The sequence below is a fragment of the Hypanus sabinus genome, chromosome 15 (assembly GCF_030144855.1).
Source record: "Hypanus sabinus isolate sHypSab1 chromosome 15, sHypSab1.hap1, whole genome shotgun sequence".
NCBI classification, from domain to species: domain Eukaryota; kingdom Metazoa; phylum Chordata; class Chondrichthyes; order Myliobatiformes; family Dasyatidae; genus Hypanus; species Hypanus sabinus.
In genome coordinates, this window is record NC_082720.1 from 48,853,059 (window position 1) to 48,868,503 (window position 15,445).

A 15,445-nucleotide genomic window follows, 5' to 3' on the forward strand; every position below is an offset into this window, starting at 1 on the left:
CATTACGTAACATCCAAATGCAGAATTGCCTGTTCCCTCGTGGGCTCGACCACAAGCTGCTTGACCAGCCATCTCGTAGGCATTCCACAAATTCCTTCTCTTGGGATCCAGCAGCAACCTATTATTCTTTCCAACCTATCAGCATATTTAAATCCTCCATAATTATCATTACGTTGCCCTTTTTCCATTCATTTTTTATCTCCTATTGTAATTTGTACCCCACATCCAGGCTACTGTTCAGAGGCCTGCATATAATTCACATCAGGATATTAATTGGCCAGTATAATTTGTTCCTAGTTATGTAGGAAGTGGTAGAATGTAGGCACAATTGATTGAAATGGAATTATGGTGACCCTAGAGAGCAACTTCTTCAAGCTCATCTGTGAAAACAGTTTAATCTCTACCTTTAATGTCTCTTATTTTAGCTGTTCAAGGTGGATGGGGTTCTGTCAGTGCCCTTGACCTGCAGTTACACTCAAACTGTGGTTCTGTACAGCAATGGGACACCCGGGGCTCACTGACCACCCGTTTTTTGATATCCCATGGGCACGACCGAGAAGATGAGCGCACCTTTGGGGTGCTGAGGCATTGCACCCCTGTGGACGGGCTGATTATATGTCAGTGTTGCCGACTGAAGCGTCGTGGGAGCAAACGGAATATCAGGAACAGCAGATTGGTTGTCAGACCAGTGAACTGCTCTTGCTCTCTCTTTCTCTGTGGGGGAAGAATTTGGTGCCAATTCTAGATTAGGCGAACGCAAAAAAAGCAACGCGGCAGACTTTAACATCATAATCAGCGAGTTGTTTCTTTTTGCCCCTCCTCTCACTGAATCTCTGTCACTTTATTAGGGAATGAGACTGTGGTATGTCAAATTGTTGGGTTTTAGTTGGACTGCAGATCATGGCCTCCCTTGGGGGCTTTGCTATTGCTTGCTTGGTGGGTGGTGGATGCTGATGCTTTTTGCTGTATTAAGTGGGGAGGAGTTGTTGCTTTACTGCTGCTTGTGTATGGGGGGGGGAGAATGGGGGACTTTGGGGTTCTAATGTTTTTTCTGTCACTCATTCTTTGGGGCACACTTCTGTATTCACAGATGTCTGCGAGGAGCAAGAATTTCAGCTTGTATATTGTATACCTTCTCTGATATTAAATGCAATTATTGAATGTGGGGAAAAATAAGGATGAGATAGTGAAGGATTAGTATAAATAGGTGCTTGATCAGTGTGGGCTTAGACTGAAAGGCCTGTTTCCTGCATATATTGCTTTCATGGTATAGTCTTCTCTGGGTCTGCAGGGTTTCAAGAAGAGGGCATTTTGGAAAGAGCATTAATTGATGGCCATACTCATGAAAAGCTGAAAACTACTACTAGAATTATATAAAAAATTGGCCGGGCCAGAGATGAGTCACTATGAAGTTCCAGTTACCAAACAACAGGAAGGATGTGAATATTAGAGGATGCAGAGAAGAACGTAATAAGCAATGCTTACTGTACTGTTCAATAAGATCCTGCTAATCTTTTATCTCAACACAATTTTCCCGCTCTAACCCGACAAATCTGGATTCCTTCAAAACTTGAAGCGTAGCAATGAATTTCCATGACCCTTTTCAATGAAGAATTCCGAATATCCTTTGAAAGAAGAAATTCATTCTCATTTCAGTTCTGGTTTACCCTTACCGGTTTTCTATTTAAAAAAACAGAATCATCAGACATAATTCATCTGTTATAAACTTGTATTTTGTAATACTTCCTTAATAATAGATTCAGTAATTTCCCTAGTACAGTGGATTCTAGTTAATTGGGACAGCTCTTAAAGAACAAGGACAAATTGAAAGAATAGCTAAGATTCCTTTAGTTTATTTTGGACAATATGCCACTTAACTAGGGCAAAAGAATATTGCCAAACATTTTCTAACGCCAGTTGCAAGTACATCAAGTAGCTGTTTGAACTACCCTATGCTTAGTGCAAACAGTTTTTAAAATAGTTGTGTTTGTGTTCAAAAGGCAGTGGTTTATGTCACTGATAGCTGTCAAGGAAGACTATTCACAACTATTTTGCACACTGCATTTTCAAGCATTCAGACTTGGAAATACAAGATACGGCAAGGAATAAAAAATAAAATGATTTCACTACTTCAATAAGCTAAGTACTATGAAGAATTTGAAGGTATTGACCATCATCTTGAATGTTACTTTTGGTCCCCACTGGATTGTCAGCTGTCACCTGTGGCCCCAAGTCACTGTTTGCACGTGATAGCGGCCACACCCTGGTACACAGCTTTAACAGGCAGGGTAAATTGGGTGAGAGGAGCTGGCAGGTCTCATGCCCTGGTGAGATAAGGACATGCCTTTCCTAACGTGCCAAGTCAGCTCTGGTGGACTGAGCAAATGAAATCTACAATAACATCCAATGGTCATGAGGTCAGTTTTGTAACACTATGTGGAGAGTGAGGAGCATGAGAAAGGCACTAAAGAAGTCATAGTCAACCACTGCAACGAGGGAAAACCCCAGTTACTATGTCTACTCATCCCACTGGACCTGGACTTCTGGGGTAGAGAGAGTGTAACTGCAGCAGTACGACAGCTCTTTCACATAAACTCCCACACAGGTTTCCTGTCATCATCAGATACAACGTACAACCACCAGTAATATTGGTAATGTTATAATGTGTCTTGTATTTCATTTAAATTCATAATTTGTAACCCAGTTTGCTTTTTATACCCTTTTAATTATGAAATTTGGCAAACTGGGGCAGCTGCTTAATTGGGCCAAAATGTACTGGTCCCAATTAACCAGAATCCACTGCATTAATATCAGGCTAACTTGTCCATAGTTCCATTTCCTCTCTGTTTCTTAAGGAGTAAGATTGTATTTGCTACCACCCAGTCCATAGGAACCATTCTGGAATCCATGGAATTTTGGAAGATGGCAACCAGTGCATTCACAATCTCCACAGGCAGATGATTTCAAACCATAGATTGTATGGAGGTCATCAGGTCCAGGGGCTTTAATCACCTTGCATTCTCCTTAATTTTCCCCAATACTAATTTTTTGCTAATATTCAGTTCTTTGAACTATTCTACAGTTGAGACGTGTAATTTTTTATTGCTTACAGGATGTTTTCTGTCCTCTGTGATGACAGACACAAAATATTAATTTAATTTCTCAGCTATTTCCTTATTCTCTAATGTAGCTTCTCTTATCTCAATGTGCAGGGGGGTTACATTATGTTTAATTTATTTAAAAATCTGTTACTTTTTTTTGCTAAACCAACAGATGCACAAAGATCAAACAAGAGAAAATCTGCAGATGCTGGAAATCCAAGCAGCACACACAAAATGCTGGAGGAACTCAGCAGGCCAGGCAGCATCTATGGAAAAGAGTACAGTTGACATTTCGGGTCAAGACATTTCAAGCAGGTCTAGAGAAAAAGTGACCAGTACATTTTGGCCCAATTAAGCAGCTGCCCCAATTAGCTGGTTTAATGGAAATAGTTAAAAATGTATAAAAAGGCAAACAGTTACAAATTATGAATTTAATGAACAAGCTAGCTCTTTTTCTCCAACCCTGCTAAAGGGTCTCTGCCTGAAATGTTGACTGCACTTTTTTTTCCATAGATGCAGCCTGGCCTGTTGAATTCCTCCAGCATTTTGTGTGTGAGAGGCACAAGGACGATGCTGAGGCCGGGGGGTGGGGGCGGGGGGGTTATAGTTATGAAAGTATTATTAGCCTTGGGTCATTATCCTTACTCTTGGGTATGAAGGAGACCAACAAGAGGTTTAATGGAGCAATGCAGAACTATGAGTGGCTGAGACAGGGTGAAAGGGATGAAACGCATAGCAGCAGGGTGAATAAATGGTGGTCATAGATTTAAGTGAATTGGTGGAAGGGTAAGAGGGGAGTTATAAAGAAAACAGACAAAGAATAGTGCGATTCTGGAACTCACAGACTGCACAGCCAAAAATGTCAGAAACCCTCAGTACATATAAAACTTACTTCAAAGAGCACCTGATGAATTGAAAGCTAAAATATGTGGACTGAGTTAAAATTCAGCCAATACAGATGTGATGGGTCTTCTTCTATCACAAATGTCCACGGTCCTATGAAATCTGTCAGAAGTACTTAAACACATTTCTTCAATATTCACAGTGATCTATGTATTAGTCAGAACAAGCATCAACTTCAAGTTTGTACTTTGGACTAGAACCAGATGCATAAAAGTGCTAGAAAGTATTTTATTTCACAAGGATCATTGGAGTATGGAATGAATTATCACAATTCGATAGACATGATTGTCAATCACAAATTAGGAAAAACATTTAACAAACAATTATTGAGGAGCATACATCTGAGGAAAGTGGAAATAGTAAAACAATAGCATTCAAGTGTAGCTGTTGATAGTAAAATACAATCTTATGCGTTGAACTCTCCTCTCAATTAGGCAGGTCCAGCGCAATCATTAATTATTTTGGTTTCTTTAAGGGCCATCAAGTAAGAGATATTAATGTTGAATGATTTTTCTGCATTTGCATTCACTGTAAATATCAGAAGCTGATATTAAAAATTAAAAACATCACCTGCATTAAATAGATTAAAATCCAAAGTCATCTGTTGTTTGCATTGGTCAGACCAATTCCGCCTACAATTAATATTTCCTAGACATGGAGTTATTTTTCACCTTTCCAACAACTTAGAGTACATTGAGCTGTCAGAATGATTACTTTAGGGCTCTTCTATTCATCAACATGAATGCTTGGTTTGTTGGGATTGTTTGCAATCAGCCAGTCTGCAAGCCAGGTCTGAAATAGAATACAACACAACGCTGCATTAAAAATAACTGATGTTAAAAAGAATTAAAAGAAGTGACTTTTCCTGCACATCATTGGTTGGAAGTGGAGTCATGTCATCTCTAGCCACAAACTCCCATTTGATCTCCCTTCACTATTCCTCAAAAACATAGTTCAGTACAATCTCACAGCAGTGTCTGCCTCAGTTTGCCCTTGTTATCACACAGCAATAGCAAACTGTAATCAAACTGTTGCACTCTGCTCATGCAAGTACATTTCATTAAGAATCTGATAGATTATGATTAAAGATAATTAACCTTAAATCATAATTCTATGTATCACCCTTCACACATGCTGCCTTAATTGTTCAACACTTGCAGTATTTCTAGTTTTTGTCAAAGATTTCCAAAATCCACCAACTGATAAAGGCCAATTATAAAGGCATTGTTTTCTCCTTAAACAATACCCAATGTTTCACCATTGAAGCCAATCATTCTGATTTTAGCCTTTTCGCAATGTAAATTACTTTTTCGAGTCATGAAAATGTGCTTGTAAAATGTTACTGACCAAAATTCTCTCCTGATGTTTGGAATTAAATTAATTTTAAGAAACAAAATGAATGCTGTGTGTAAAGTTACTTACATGCACATCATGTGCAGGGGTAGAGAAATTTCTTGGTAATTTACTACAAGACCACAAAAATATAACAACAGTAATAGAAAACCTTATTTTCTTAGGGATGATGGAAATCTTCACATGGAGTACAACATTGCTACAAGGTAACAAATAATACATTTGAGAGGAGTAATACTCAAGGTGAGTTAATGAGCAATTGCCGCCGATATTAATGTACAGCATTCAACAACTGGAGGGTACTTACAATAGCATCTATGGGTTTCTCCTTGCAGAGTTCAGTTAGTCCAGACAACAACGTAGGAATTACATTCTTGCTCAGGTAACTCATTGCAGATTGTCTGATGTCAATTGGATCAATGGAAGCTGTGAAGTATTGAATAATCAGAAATCCACCTCAAGATTTTCTGCTAATTTTTCTTTTAATTTTTTCTACTTTCCTGCTCCCTCTAGTGAAGGTACTAAGAAATCATGGATTACAAGCAGTACCCAGGTTCCGACAGGAGCTTAATCCAAAGAACTACTCGTGAAATGGAAATAATCAGTATCAACTCTGATGGAAGAGCAAGCAGCCACGGGGAAGTGGTCACCAGCCGGCCTCACTGACACGGTGAGCGAGCCTGTTCAGTGTTCCCAGCTCTGCATGGCTCAGTAGAGTAGACGAGAGTGTGGATGGGGAGAGAAGGCAGACAGAAGTGCCCCATTCCCCCCAGCAGAAGATCCCTGCAGACCCACAGTAGCTGGAAAATCTATACCGCCAGCCTCCCAAATGTTCGTCTGTATATACGCATCGTTAACAAACCTGGTATTACAGCCCCCCAGCCTGCTCCCGTTACCACTCCGGCTGCCTACAGGCAAGCCCCTCAGCTGTTCAGACAGACAGACAGACTTTATTGATCCCAAGGGAAATTGGGTTTTGTTACAGCCGCACCAACCAAGATAATGAAGAAATATAGCAATATAAAACCATAAATAATTAAATAATAATAGGTTAATCATGCCAAGTGGAAATAAAGTCCAGGACCAGCCTATTGGCTCAGGGTGTCTGACACTCCGAGGGAGGAGTTGTAAATTTGATGGCCACAGGTAGGTTCATAAGCTGGCAGAGCTGTATCTTCCTCGTTTTAAAGATAACCCTACAATTATGTCCAGAGTTCGTTCTAACTTGGAAACAATGTACATATTTCTAGAACAGTTACTTATCACGAGTAGTGTTAGCTCTCTGATTCAATCAAAAATCAGCTCAATCAATCTCCACTCAAATCAGGCCTTTAACCTCACACAGACAGAGAAACACATGATCAATAACTGGCATTAGAAAACAGCTGTCTTGATCATGGTTGTTCCACTTCATTGTGCCATTAGCAACCTTTGTTAATTAAGTGTATTGAAATTCCCTTAAGAAAATTGACACTGCACAAAATAGATAATTGTAGAGTTAACACATTTTACCAAAATGTTAATTAACATCATTAATTTAAAATATATCTTATTTACAAATCCCATAAGGCTACAATTGTAATGAGGGTCAAAATGAATATAAATTGAAGCAATTTTTAATTTAATTACATGAAGTATTTCATTAAAATTTGTTCTCTTTTGTTTTAATTAGCAGTCAAAGGATACAATTTTGAAATTGAGGGCAAATTTGCAAGCATAGATATGATGTTGCTTCAAATGGAGAAAACAATGTTATATTTTTATGTGTTGAAACTATTTGTTTTTTTTAACAGTTATTCTTTAAAAAATATTTTAAATAAATCTGAATTAATAGTTGTTTAAAAAAGACAGGAAAGGTTGTTAGGAATGTCAGAACAGGTATCCAGCACCAGAAGCTGTTAAGACTTATTGGTTAAATTACAACAAATTGGTACCTTAACTCAATTTTCTCCCTCAGAGGGTAACTTACAATAATTATGCAATAAATCTAGCAATCACAGGTTTGAACATTTCATTGGGCCAAATCACAACAGCTTCCTCTGGTGGGCCAAGAGAGGTTGGAATGCAGAGAGAAAGAAAGAATTCCAGATTTCCATTACCATGAGATGTACAAGGTGATAAGGAAAGAGCTTCCCTACTGGATACAGTCCATGCTTCTAGTGCAAATTAGACACAGAATAGCACATGCTTTGAAGAACTACTGTCCGTGCTCCCTTCTCCACATTCCCCATTATCAAAACCATCACATTCACTTACATATCATATAATGCAACGTTATCCTTAAGCAAGAAAATCAGGGTGTGATTTATTTTTCTTTGCTTTTGATTATGCATCAAAGATAATTGACAACTTTAAGTGTGCTAACTTGGCAACAGTGATTAAACAATTAGTAATGGGTTCCATGCAGAAAGTAATCAAGTTAAATTACAGTGCAAGTAAATTTGTGATCAATTAAGATTTTAAATTAATAACTTTTTAAATACAGGTTTTTAGTTATCATCACAGAGCTACAGCACAAATATGGGTCCTTGATCCCACCAGGCTGGCATTGACCATATCCACCATTGTGTTAATCAGTCAAAATATATTTTTGTTCTTGCACCCAAAATATCCAATTAAATTTCAGAGTCTTTACCACCTCCCTTGAGTAATTTTAAATGTGACTAAATTATGTAGAGCATGAAGCCTGTTTTGTTGATGAGACACTTCTACTTAGATGATTTTTAAATTTTTAAAAAAAGCAAGCTTAAAAAATTGAGAAATTTGACGTATTAAAATGTCACACAAAGCTGAACTGAATACACCTGAACTCTTTCAACTTTGTGTTTTATTGTGTTTTTACCGTTTGCATGATTTGGATTTTTTGTGCATGTTTTTCTTTGAACAGGTTCCATTGTTTCCTTTGCTTTTTTGTGGGGAAAACAAATCTCAGGGCTGTGTACTACATACAGACTTCGGTAATAAATATGCATTCAACCTTTGACTATGTTGGTCTATTAAAAACAGGATTATCACACAGAAACTCCATGCTCTTGTAATATCTTCTTAAGCTGTTGTGCCATCCTTTGGAAAGTTATATTATGAAATGATTTTAGGAGTGGGAATTTAAATGTTCAACCCCCCATGTTCTTCCTAAATTTGATAAAATAAGGCAGCTTATTTATTGCAAAAAAAAACTTACCTATGTCTGCTATCTATCAGGATTTCCAACTATTTTAGCACCTTTGTTAGAAAATACTTTTTTTTTTAATAATATGTTACACTTGCCTCGGAGATGGAAAAGGAGATGTGGAGTATTCCAGTGCTCAAATCAGAAATAAACCTGCTATGTGACTGCATCAAATAATTAGGAAAGCAAACAGAATATTATTTATCATTAGGGGAACTGAATATAAAAGTAGGGAGATTATACTTAAATTGTACAGGGTATACTGTATGTGAGATTACATCTGGATTATTGTGTACAGTATTGGCCTAATTTAAGGTAGGTTATTAATCCATTGACAATAGTTCAGAGGAGGTTTGCTACACTGAAACATGCCAAGAGCTAGTTGACTTATAAGGTTGGTCAAGATCCACTGTAGTTTAGCAGAAGGAGAGAGGACTTGACAGGACAAACAGAGAAGATGCTGCCTTTTGTGGAAGAATCTAGAACTAGCAGTCACCTTTCAAAATAAGGGTTGCCCACTTAAGATAGAAGTGAAGCAAATTTTTTCTTTTACAGGACTATAAGGCTTTGCAACTCTCTTTCTCAAAAGACAGGGACTTTGAATATTTCTTAAGGACGAAGCTTGATAAGCAAGGAGGCAAACGGTACTATTTCTACTGAATGGGCATCGTCTATACAGTAACTACCTGGAGTTTATAAAATCATAAGTGAAGAATTTTTCCAAGTCTGTTAGAATACTACATTTAATGAGATGATATAATAATTTTATAATGTTTTATTGAAATGAATATAATTCTTGATTTGTTTGCCATTTTGATACCAGTTGATAACAGGACAGATAAGATGGAACTACTCCTCTTTACATGTGTTAAGGAAAAGTAGGAAGTGGAAATTAAAGACTTACCATCTGGGAAAATAAATCTAATTTCCCTCTCTGCTGCAGAAAAAGTCTCACTTCCATGCACAGCATTCCTAAGTTCATCTGTCCCATATAACGCTCTTAAACTGGAATAGATATGAAAACAAATATATCATGTACCTGCTTTTTTCACATGCAGAACATTTTATTTGTAAGAAAAGAATGAACCAATTATGCTTATAATGATAAATTGCCAGATAATACAATGAAGCTACTCAGTCCTTATGATAAAGTTCTCACCTCTATATAAAAGGGCAGCCAGACCTAGACTTCAACAAATAAAACATAGTCTGCATTTAGCCCCTTCTACACTCAGTGGATACTTTATTAGGCACAGGAGTGGTTTCTGGTGTGGTCTTCTGTGGCTGTAACCCATCCACTTCAAGGTGCGATGTATTGTTCATTCAGAAATGCCCTTCTGCACACCACCGTTGTAAGAGTTACTGTTGCCACCTTGTCAGCTTGAAACAGTCAAGCTACTCCCCTATGACCACTCTTTTTTGTCCACAGAACTGGCGCTTACTGGAAGTATTTTGTTTCTCATGCCATTCCCTGTAAACTCTAGTGTCTGTCCTGTGTGAAATCCCAGGAGATCAGCGGTTTCTGAGATACTCAAACTACCCCATCTGGCACCAACAATCATTGCATGGTCTAAGTCACTTAGATCACACTTCTTCCCCATTGTGATGTTTGGTCTGAGCAACAACCGAGCCTGTTGAACATGTCTACATGCTTTTAGGCATTGAGTTGCTAAGACATGATTGCCTAATTAAATATTTGCATTAACAAGCAGCAGTACAGGTATACCTAATAAAGTGGCCACTGGGTGTATTTTATGCTTTCTAACCAGAGAGAAGAAATTTAACCTCTTCCACCAATTGGGATATTAATAGAATCAGAATACCTTACCAGGCAAGATAATCTCTGCCCTATCACATCATGTTCCTCTATTAGTTCTGAACAGGACTTGCCAGGGAAAGAGAAAAGAAAGATTTGCCTCACAGGTTTTTTTTATTTCTAAGAGCACTCACCTTCCTGGGTGTGTTTCTTTTGCCTTTACACTATCAGCAGGTCCAATCAACTCATTCCAGTGTGCAATCGCTTTATCTCTGGCAATAACCATGGCAACACTTGTCCCAGAGCTCATGAATGCCGTAAGGCTGGGAAAGAACATTTTTCCATAATGTGCTGCATAAATATCACTGCACACCTCTGGGCTTAAACAGACTCTCCTTCTCTGCAACGGGAAAGAAAATCAATGCAATCCTAGGTTAGTAGGATTAAAAGCAAAAAGGAGGGGTGGATGGGAGAAAAAGAAATGAAAAAGGTGGTGGGGGAGGAAGGTACGAAATATTAAAACACAGATGCCCAATTCTGTTGGGATCTCAAAAGTTTGTTGCTCCAATGAAAAGGAAAAATGCAAAATTTCAAACCACCATTAAAACATTTCCATTATGTAATATATGATGAAATATTTAAAATGGGTGTAACATAATTATGCATTGTCAATATTTCTCTGTTTAAATCCATGGCACACTCACTGATTCCAGCCTGACTCAAATGCTGCATTCTTCAAAGTCCAAAGTAAATTTATTATCAAAGTATTTATGTGTCACTATATACTACCTTGAGATTCATTTTCTTGCAGGTATTCACAGTAGAACAAATACAATAGAATCAATTAAAAACTACACATCAACCAAGACTGACAAATCTGTGCAAATACAAATAATAAATAAATAAATAAATAAATAGTACTGTCGTTGGAAGTTAGTCCATTGGTTGTGGAATTAGTTCAGAGTTGAAGTGAGTGAAGTTATCCTCGCTGGTTCAGGAGTCTGCTGGTTGAAGAGTAATATCTAATCCTAAATCTTCTGTACCACCTTCTCAATGGCAGCAGTGAGAAGAGAGTTTGGTCAGGTGGTGGGGATCCTTGATGATGGATGCTGCTTTCCTGTGGCAGTGCTCAATGGTGGAGAGGGCTCTGCATGATGGGCTGAGCTCTATCCACCACTTGTAGGTTTTTCCATTTTTGGGGACTGGTGTTTCCATACCAGTCCATGATACAACCAGTCAGGATACTCTCCACCACACACCTATAGAAGCTTGCCAAAGTTTTCGATGACATGCTGAATCTGCGCAAACTTCTAAGAAAGCACAGGTGTTGCCAGGACTTCTTTGTAAAGGTACTTAGGTGCTGATCCCAGGGCACTTCCTCTGATATGATAACACCAGGGAATTTAAATTTACTGAACTTCGCCACCTCCAACCCCCTAATGAGAACTGACTTACATTTATAATTATACCCTAACATTCAAACCGTGAGTCTTGTTCAGAATCAGAATAGGGCTTACTATCACTAACTTTGTTCTTTTATGGAGTAAAAGTTAAGCGCAAAGACATAAAGAGTTACTTTAAATTACAAAGCAGCAAGTAATGGAAAAACAGCTGAAAATAGTTCATGGATTGTTCAGAAATCTGATGGTGAAGGTGATAGAAAAGGTCTATTTCTCTTCTGTTACTCATTCCACAAATAACACCATTAAGATTAAATACATTATTACATACATTGTTAATACAAGTAACCCATAAAATTACAGATAGCATATTAACAGGATGAACCTGGCTCAGCTGTCATTATTTCATCCTGTTTCTATTTCCCTTCAGGTTTCTTTGAAGCATTAAAAAATGTAAACAAATGTTTTCTGAAAAAAAAATCAGGGTTGAAACCAAACTATTTGGGCAATGAACAAGGATAGTCAGAAGGAAAGGAATCTCAACACAGGAGGCAGCCATGAATACTTATGCCAACACTAACTTACTGAAATACTCCAGCTTCCAAGGCCATTTCACACACTCCCCCTAAAGGTTTGCTCTCCCCCTCTGCCTCACCAAGCATTTATTTAATTGTCTTTGCCCACGCTTAAATGTTGGCAGTGGATTCTGGACCACAGCAACTTGATGCATTACAATGTGTTTCACAATGATATATTCTTTTACTAATTTTATTAGATCTGTTTCCTTTATGATTTCAGATAGACTATTTCCTTACTTATTCCTTAAGCATGTAAAGTTTTCTTAACGTCATCTTTCTTTTCAACATTTCATCTGCATATATATCGAAGTAGTGAAAAAGCTGCTTCACTCATTGATACTGGTTCATTTCTTAATCACTTGCTATTTGTGGACTCTGGCTCCCAACCATATTGAAATTTAAACATTTCTTTTAATTCATGATTTTGAACTCTTCTACACTCTTCAAACAATACAACTTTAACAACATTCTCACTTACCTCACACTATATTAGAAAATCTATTCCATTATTTTCTAAAATCTTGATAACATTCCCAAAAGTTTTGGACCACAAAATAATTCAAGATGTCAGTTGAGACTTGAACAGTTACTTTACTATAATCTAGCACAGCGGGCTTTTTTTTGTAGTTTGTGGACTCCATTAATGAATCCAAGGATTCTGTCAATTTGCCATTAGTTTCATTAGTTTTTGGGCATTCATCCGCAGGTATATGTATTTTTACAAACACATTAAATTGTTTCATTTACTTTATTTTTCCTTTCTTCATTCTTTCAACCAAAATATAACTTAATACTTAATGTACTCTGTGTTTAAACATTCCACACATCTGCATATGGCTCACTGAACTTTGTAATTGTTTACTATATTAAGTTTGACATATTCTGAAAGTTTTAAAGTTATACACTATAGTCAGGGTAATCAATTTACAGATCAAAAAGAGCAAAGATCCCAAAAATGGTTTCTGAGAAACTATTCTGGTCTTATACAAACAGTTGTCACCTTCAAATCTCTATAGACTATCCACTGTACTTCAAATTGCAGACTACCTGCTAGGCATCCACCTATGAAAACAACTTTATTCTAAATAAATCAATAACCTAATGGCTTCAGTTCCTGCCACAAGGTCCATGGCCATCATCCCCTTCCCTTAGCAATCAACTGGCACTGAACTAGATCATTTTGGCCCCCGACGTGAAAGATAAATCACATGTCTGCAGTACTACAAAGACCTTCCTTTTCCCTCTGTTGGAATATACAGGTCTGCCTTAGCCTCAACTCACTGCTTATTCACCAAATCTGACATCATTTGAAAACTTTGAAATTATGTTGCTGAAATTATTATCGACCTCATCTCTCATTGCTATTATACTGACTTTCGAGTCAGAGCACTACAGTCCATTTGTCTCTTCTTGTCCATGCACTTTATTATATCTAGCTCTCTTGTCTGTCCTCTCTCAAAGTATCTATTGATTATCCTAAACTCTGTTGCTAATGATCAAACATACCGTATATATTATCCGCCATGTCTGTGTTCACTAATATTAAAATCCTCAACTTTATTTTCTTTTTCCTTGCATATCCTTACCCCTATCTCGATCTTTCCCCAGTTCTACACCTTCCGAGTTATTAAACCTCCTGCAATTCAGGCATTTTGATCCACAGAATGTTCTTTCCCATTGGTCTGAAAGTACATTGATCATAAAAGTAACCATCTCAGCAATCCATTCCTTCATTCACCTTTACGTTGTTACTGGCCAATATTTCAATAAAGTCTCTATAATCATCAATATAGTCCTCAATATTCTTCCTAGTATTTTGCAAATTGTAGTAAACAATTTAACAATATAATGGTACTTGCATAGTTCTTTAATTCGAAGAAAATGGAATATCTCTGACCCCTCAACCACATCAACACTCTCTAATATTATAAACTGATTACTTGATTAACAGTGAAGCCCAGCCCAATGACAGGAACTGTTCTGATCCTTCCCTGTGATGGGCTTTAGACTCACAAAATCTTGGAGCTCCACCATTGAGGACTGTACTAACTTAATGCAGTAAATTGCTCCCAAGTACCAACTTTCTTTCCCCATAGGTCAGCAACAAATGTGGGTACAATTGTGATAAAATCCAGGATCACACTGTATTTATCAAGAACACTTAGATTACAATGGGTCACCGCTGCAATCTCCGGATAAATAACATCACAATTTCTTTTGCATTTTGTCTCCGTGAAAAGTTTAAGAAAATTGTCTGCAGCTATGTTTGCCCCCTGAAAGTACCATTTTCCTTTATATTCGTATTCAACGATCTCTACAAGAAACCAATGCCACGAAACTGCCAACCTGACACACAATACCCAAATTTTATTTTCGTTTGGACAAGTTAAAGATTTTCCACCATCCAGAAACTCACACCACTAAAAGCAGTAACACTACGAATTCGGCAGCGATGCTTTGTATAGAAACCTAAAGTCACACTGGCAGGAGGATGTCCAATTCCGTCCAGGACTAACCACCCGACTTACTGTACCTGAATAATGGTGAAGCCGGATCGGAGAATGGTCTCTTCAATTTCGTCCGCCTTATCGATGGCGTCAGGTTTAATCAGAGCCAGCGTCCTCTCCACGTACACCTCCGCCTTCTCCATGACTCTCTCGCGTATGGTCCAGGTATCAGACTCTCCCCGAAAATGGGACACAAATGGAGCAATCTCAAGACAATCGAAATGTTGTACGTAGTATTTTTGCTAAAACGCTCGCTGCTTGATAGAAGGGAATCGAAATGCCGCTGGGATTTCGCCCCTGGCCTTGTTAGGACTGCTTCGCAACAGTTGCCAAGGCGCTCAGCGGAGAAGTACTTTCCAGGATACTCTTCAGAAACAACCTGTCTCCGAACATTTCAGACTCGCCAAAGCGCAATTTATTCGACAGGCATTTTTTTTCTCTCTATACGTGCTCTAATTCAATCATTAAATGCAAACGTTCACCGGGTGTTGACAAATACATTAGGTAAGTAAGATTTCCCTTTGGTAAAGAATGTACAGATTCTAGATTCCGCTAACATCTACAAGCGCAACCCAATTCTCTGGATAACGAAAGCACATAATGCTACTTGGTCACCCGTTCTTAGTTGAACAACCATTGCTTATACCAAGAAAGCGTGTTTAATATATTTTGAACTTT

General features: G+C 37.9%; 1 protein-coding gene across 1 annotated transcript; it reads right to left on the bottom strand.

The window, feature by feature from the left end:
- Positions 1 to 4,218: 4,218 nt before the first annotated feature.
- Positions 4,219 to 15,222, bottom strand: nme5 (NME/NM23 family member 5). The gene is made up of 5 exons (XM_059990365.1): positions 14,794 to 15,222; positions 10,477 to 10,682; positions 9,431 to 9,531; positions 5,665 to 5,783; positions 4,219 to 4,796 (listed from the first exon to the last, which is right to left on the bottom strand). Exons 1-5 carry the CDS (start codon positions 14,908 to 14,910, stop codon positions 4,731 to 4,733), a joined length of 609 nt encoding a protein of 202 aa, XP_059846348.1. The 5' UTR covers positions 14,911 to 15,222; the 3' UTR covers positions 4,219 to 4,730.
- Positions 15,223 to 15,445: the final 223 nt, after the last annotated feature.

Coding starts and splice junctions, on each gene's coding strand:
- nme5 (XM_059990365.1), bottom strand. CDS start 14,910: ATGGAGAAGGCGGAGGTGTACGTGGAGAGGACGCTGGCTCTGATTAAA. Junction 10,683..14,793: donor CCGGCTTCACCATTATTCAG/GTACAGTAAGTC, acceptor TTCCCGTTGCAG/AGAAGGAGAGTCTGTTTAAG. Junction 5,784..9,430: donor TAGATTTATTTTCCCAGATG/GTAAGTCTTTAA, acceptor AATACTTCACAG/CTTCCATTGATCCAATTGAC.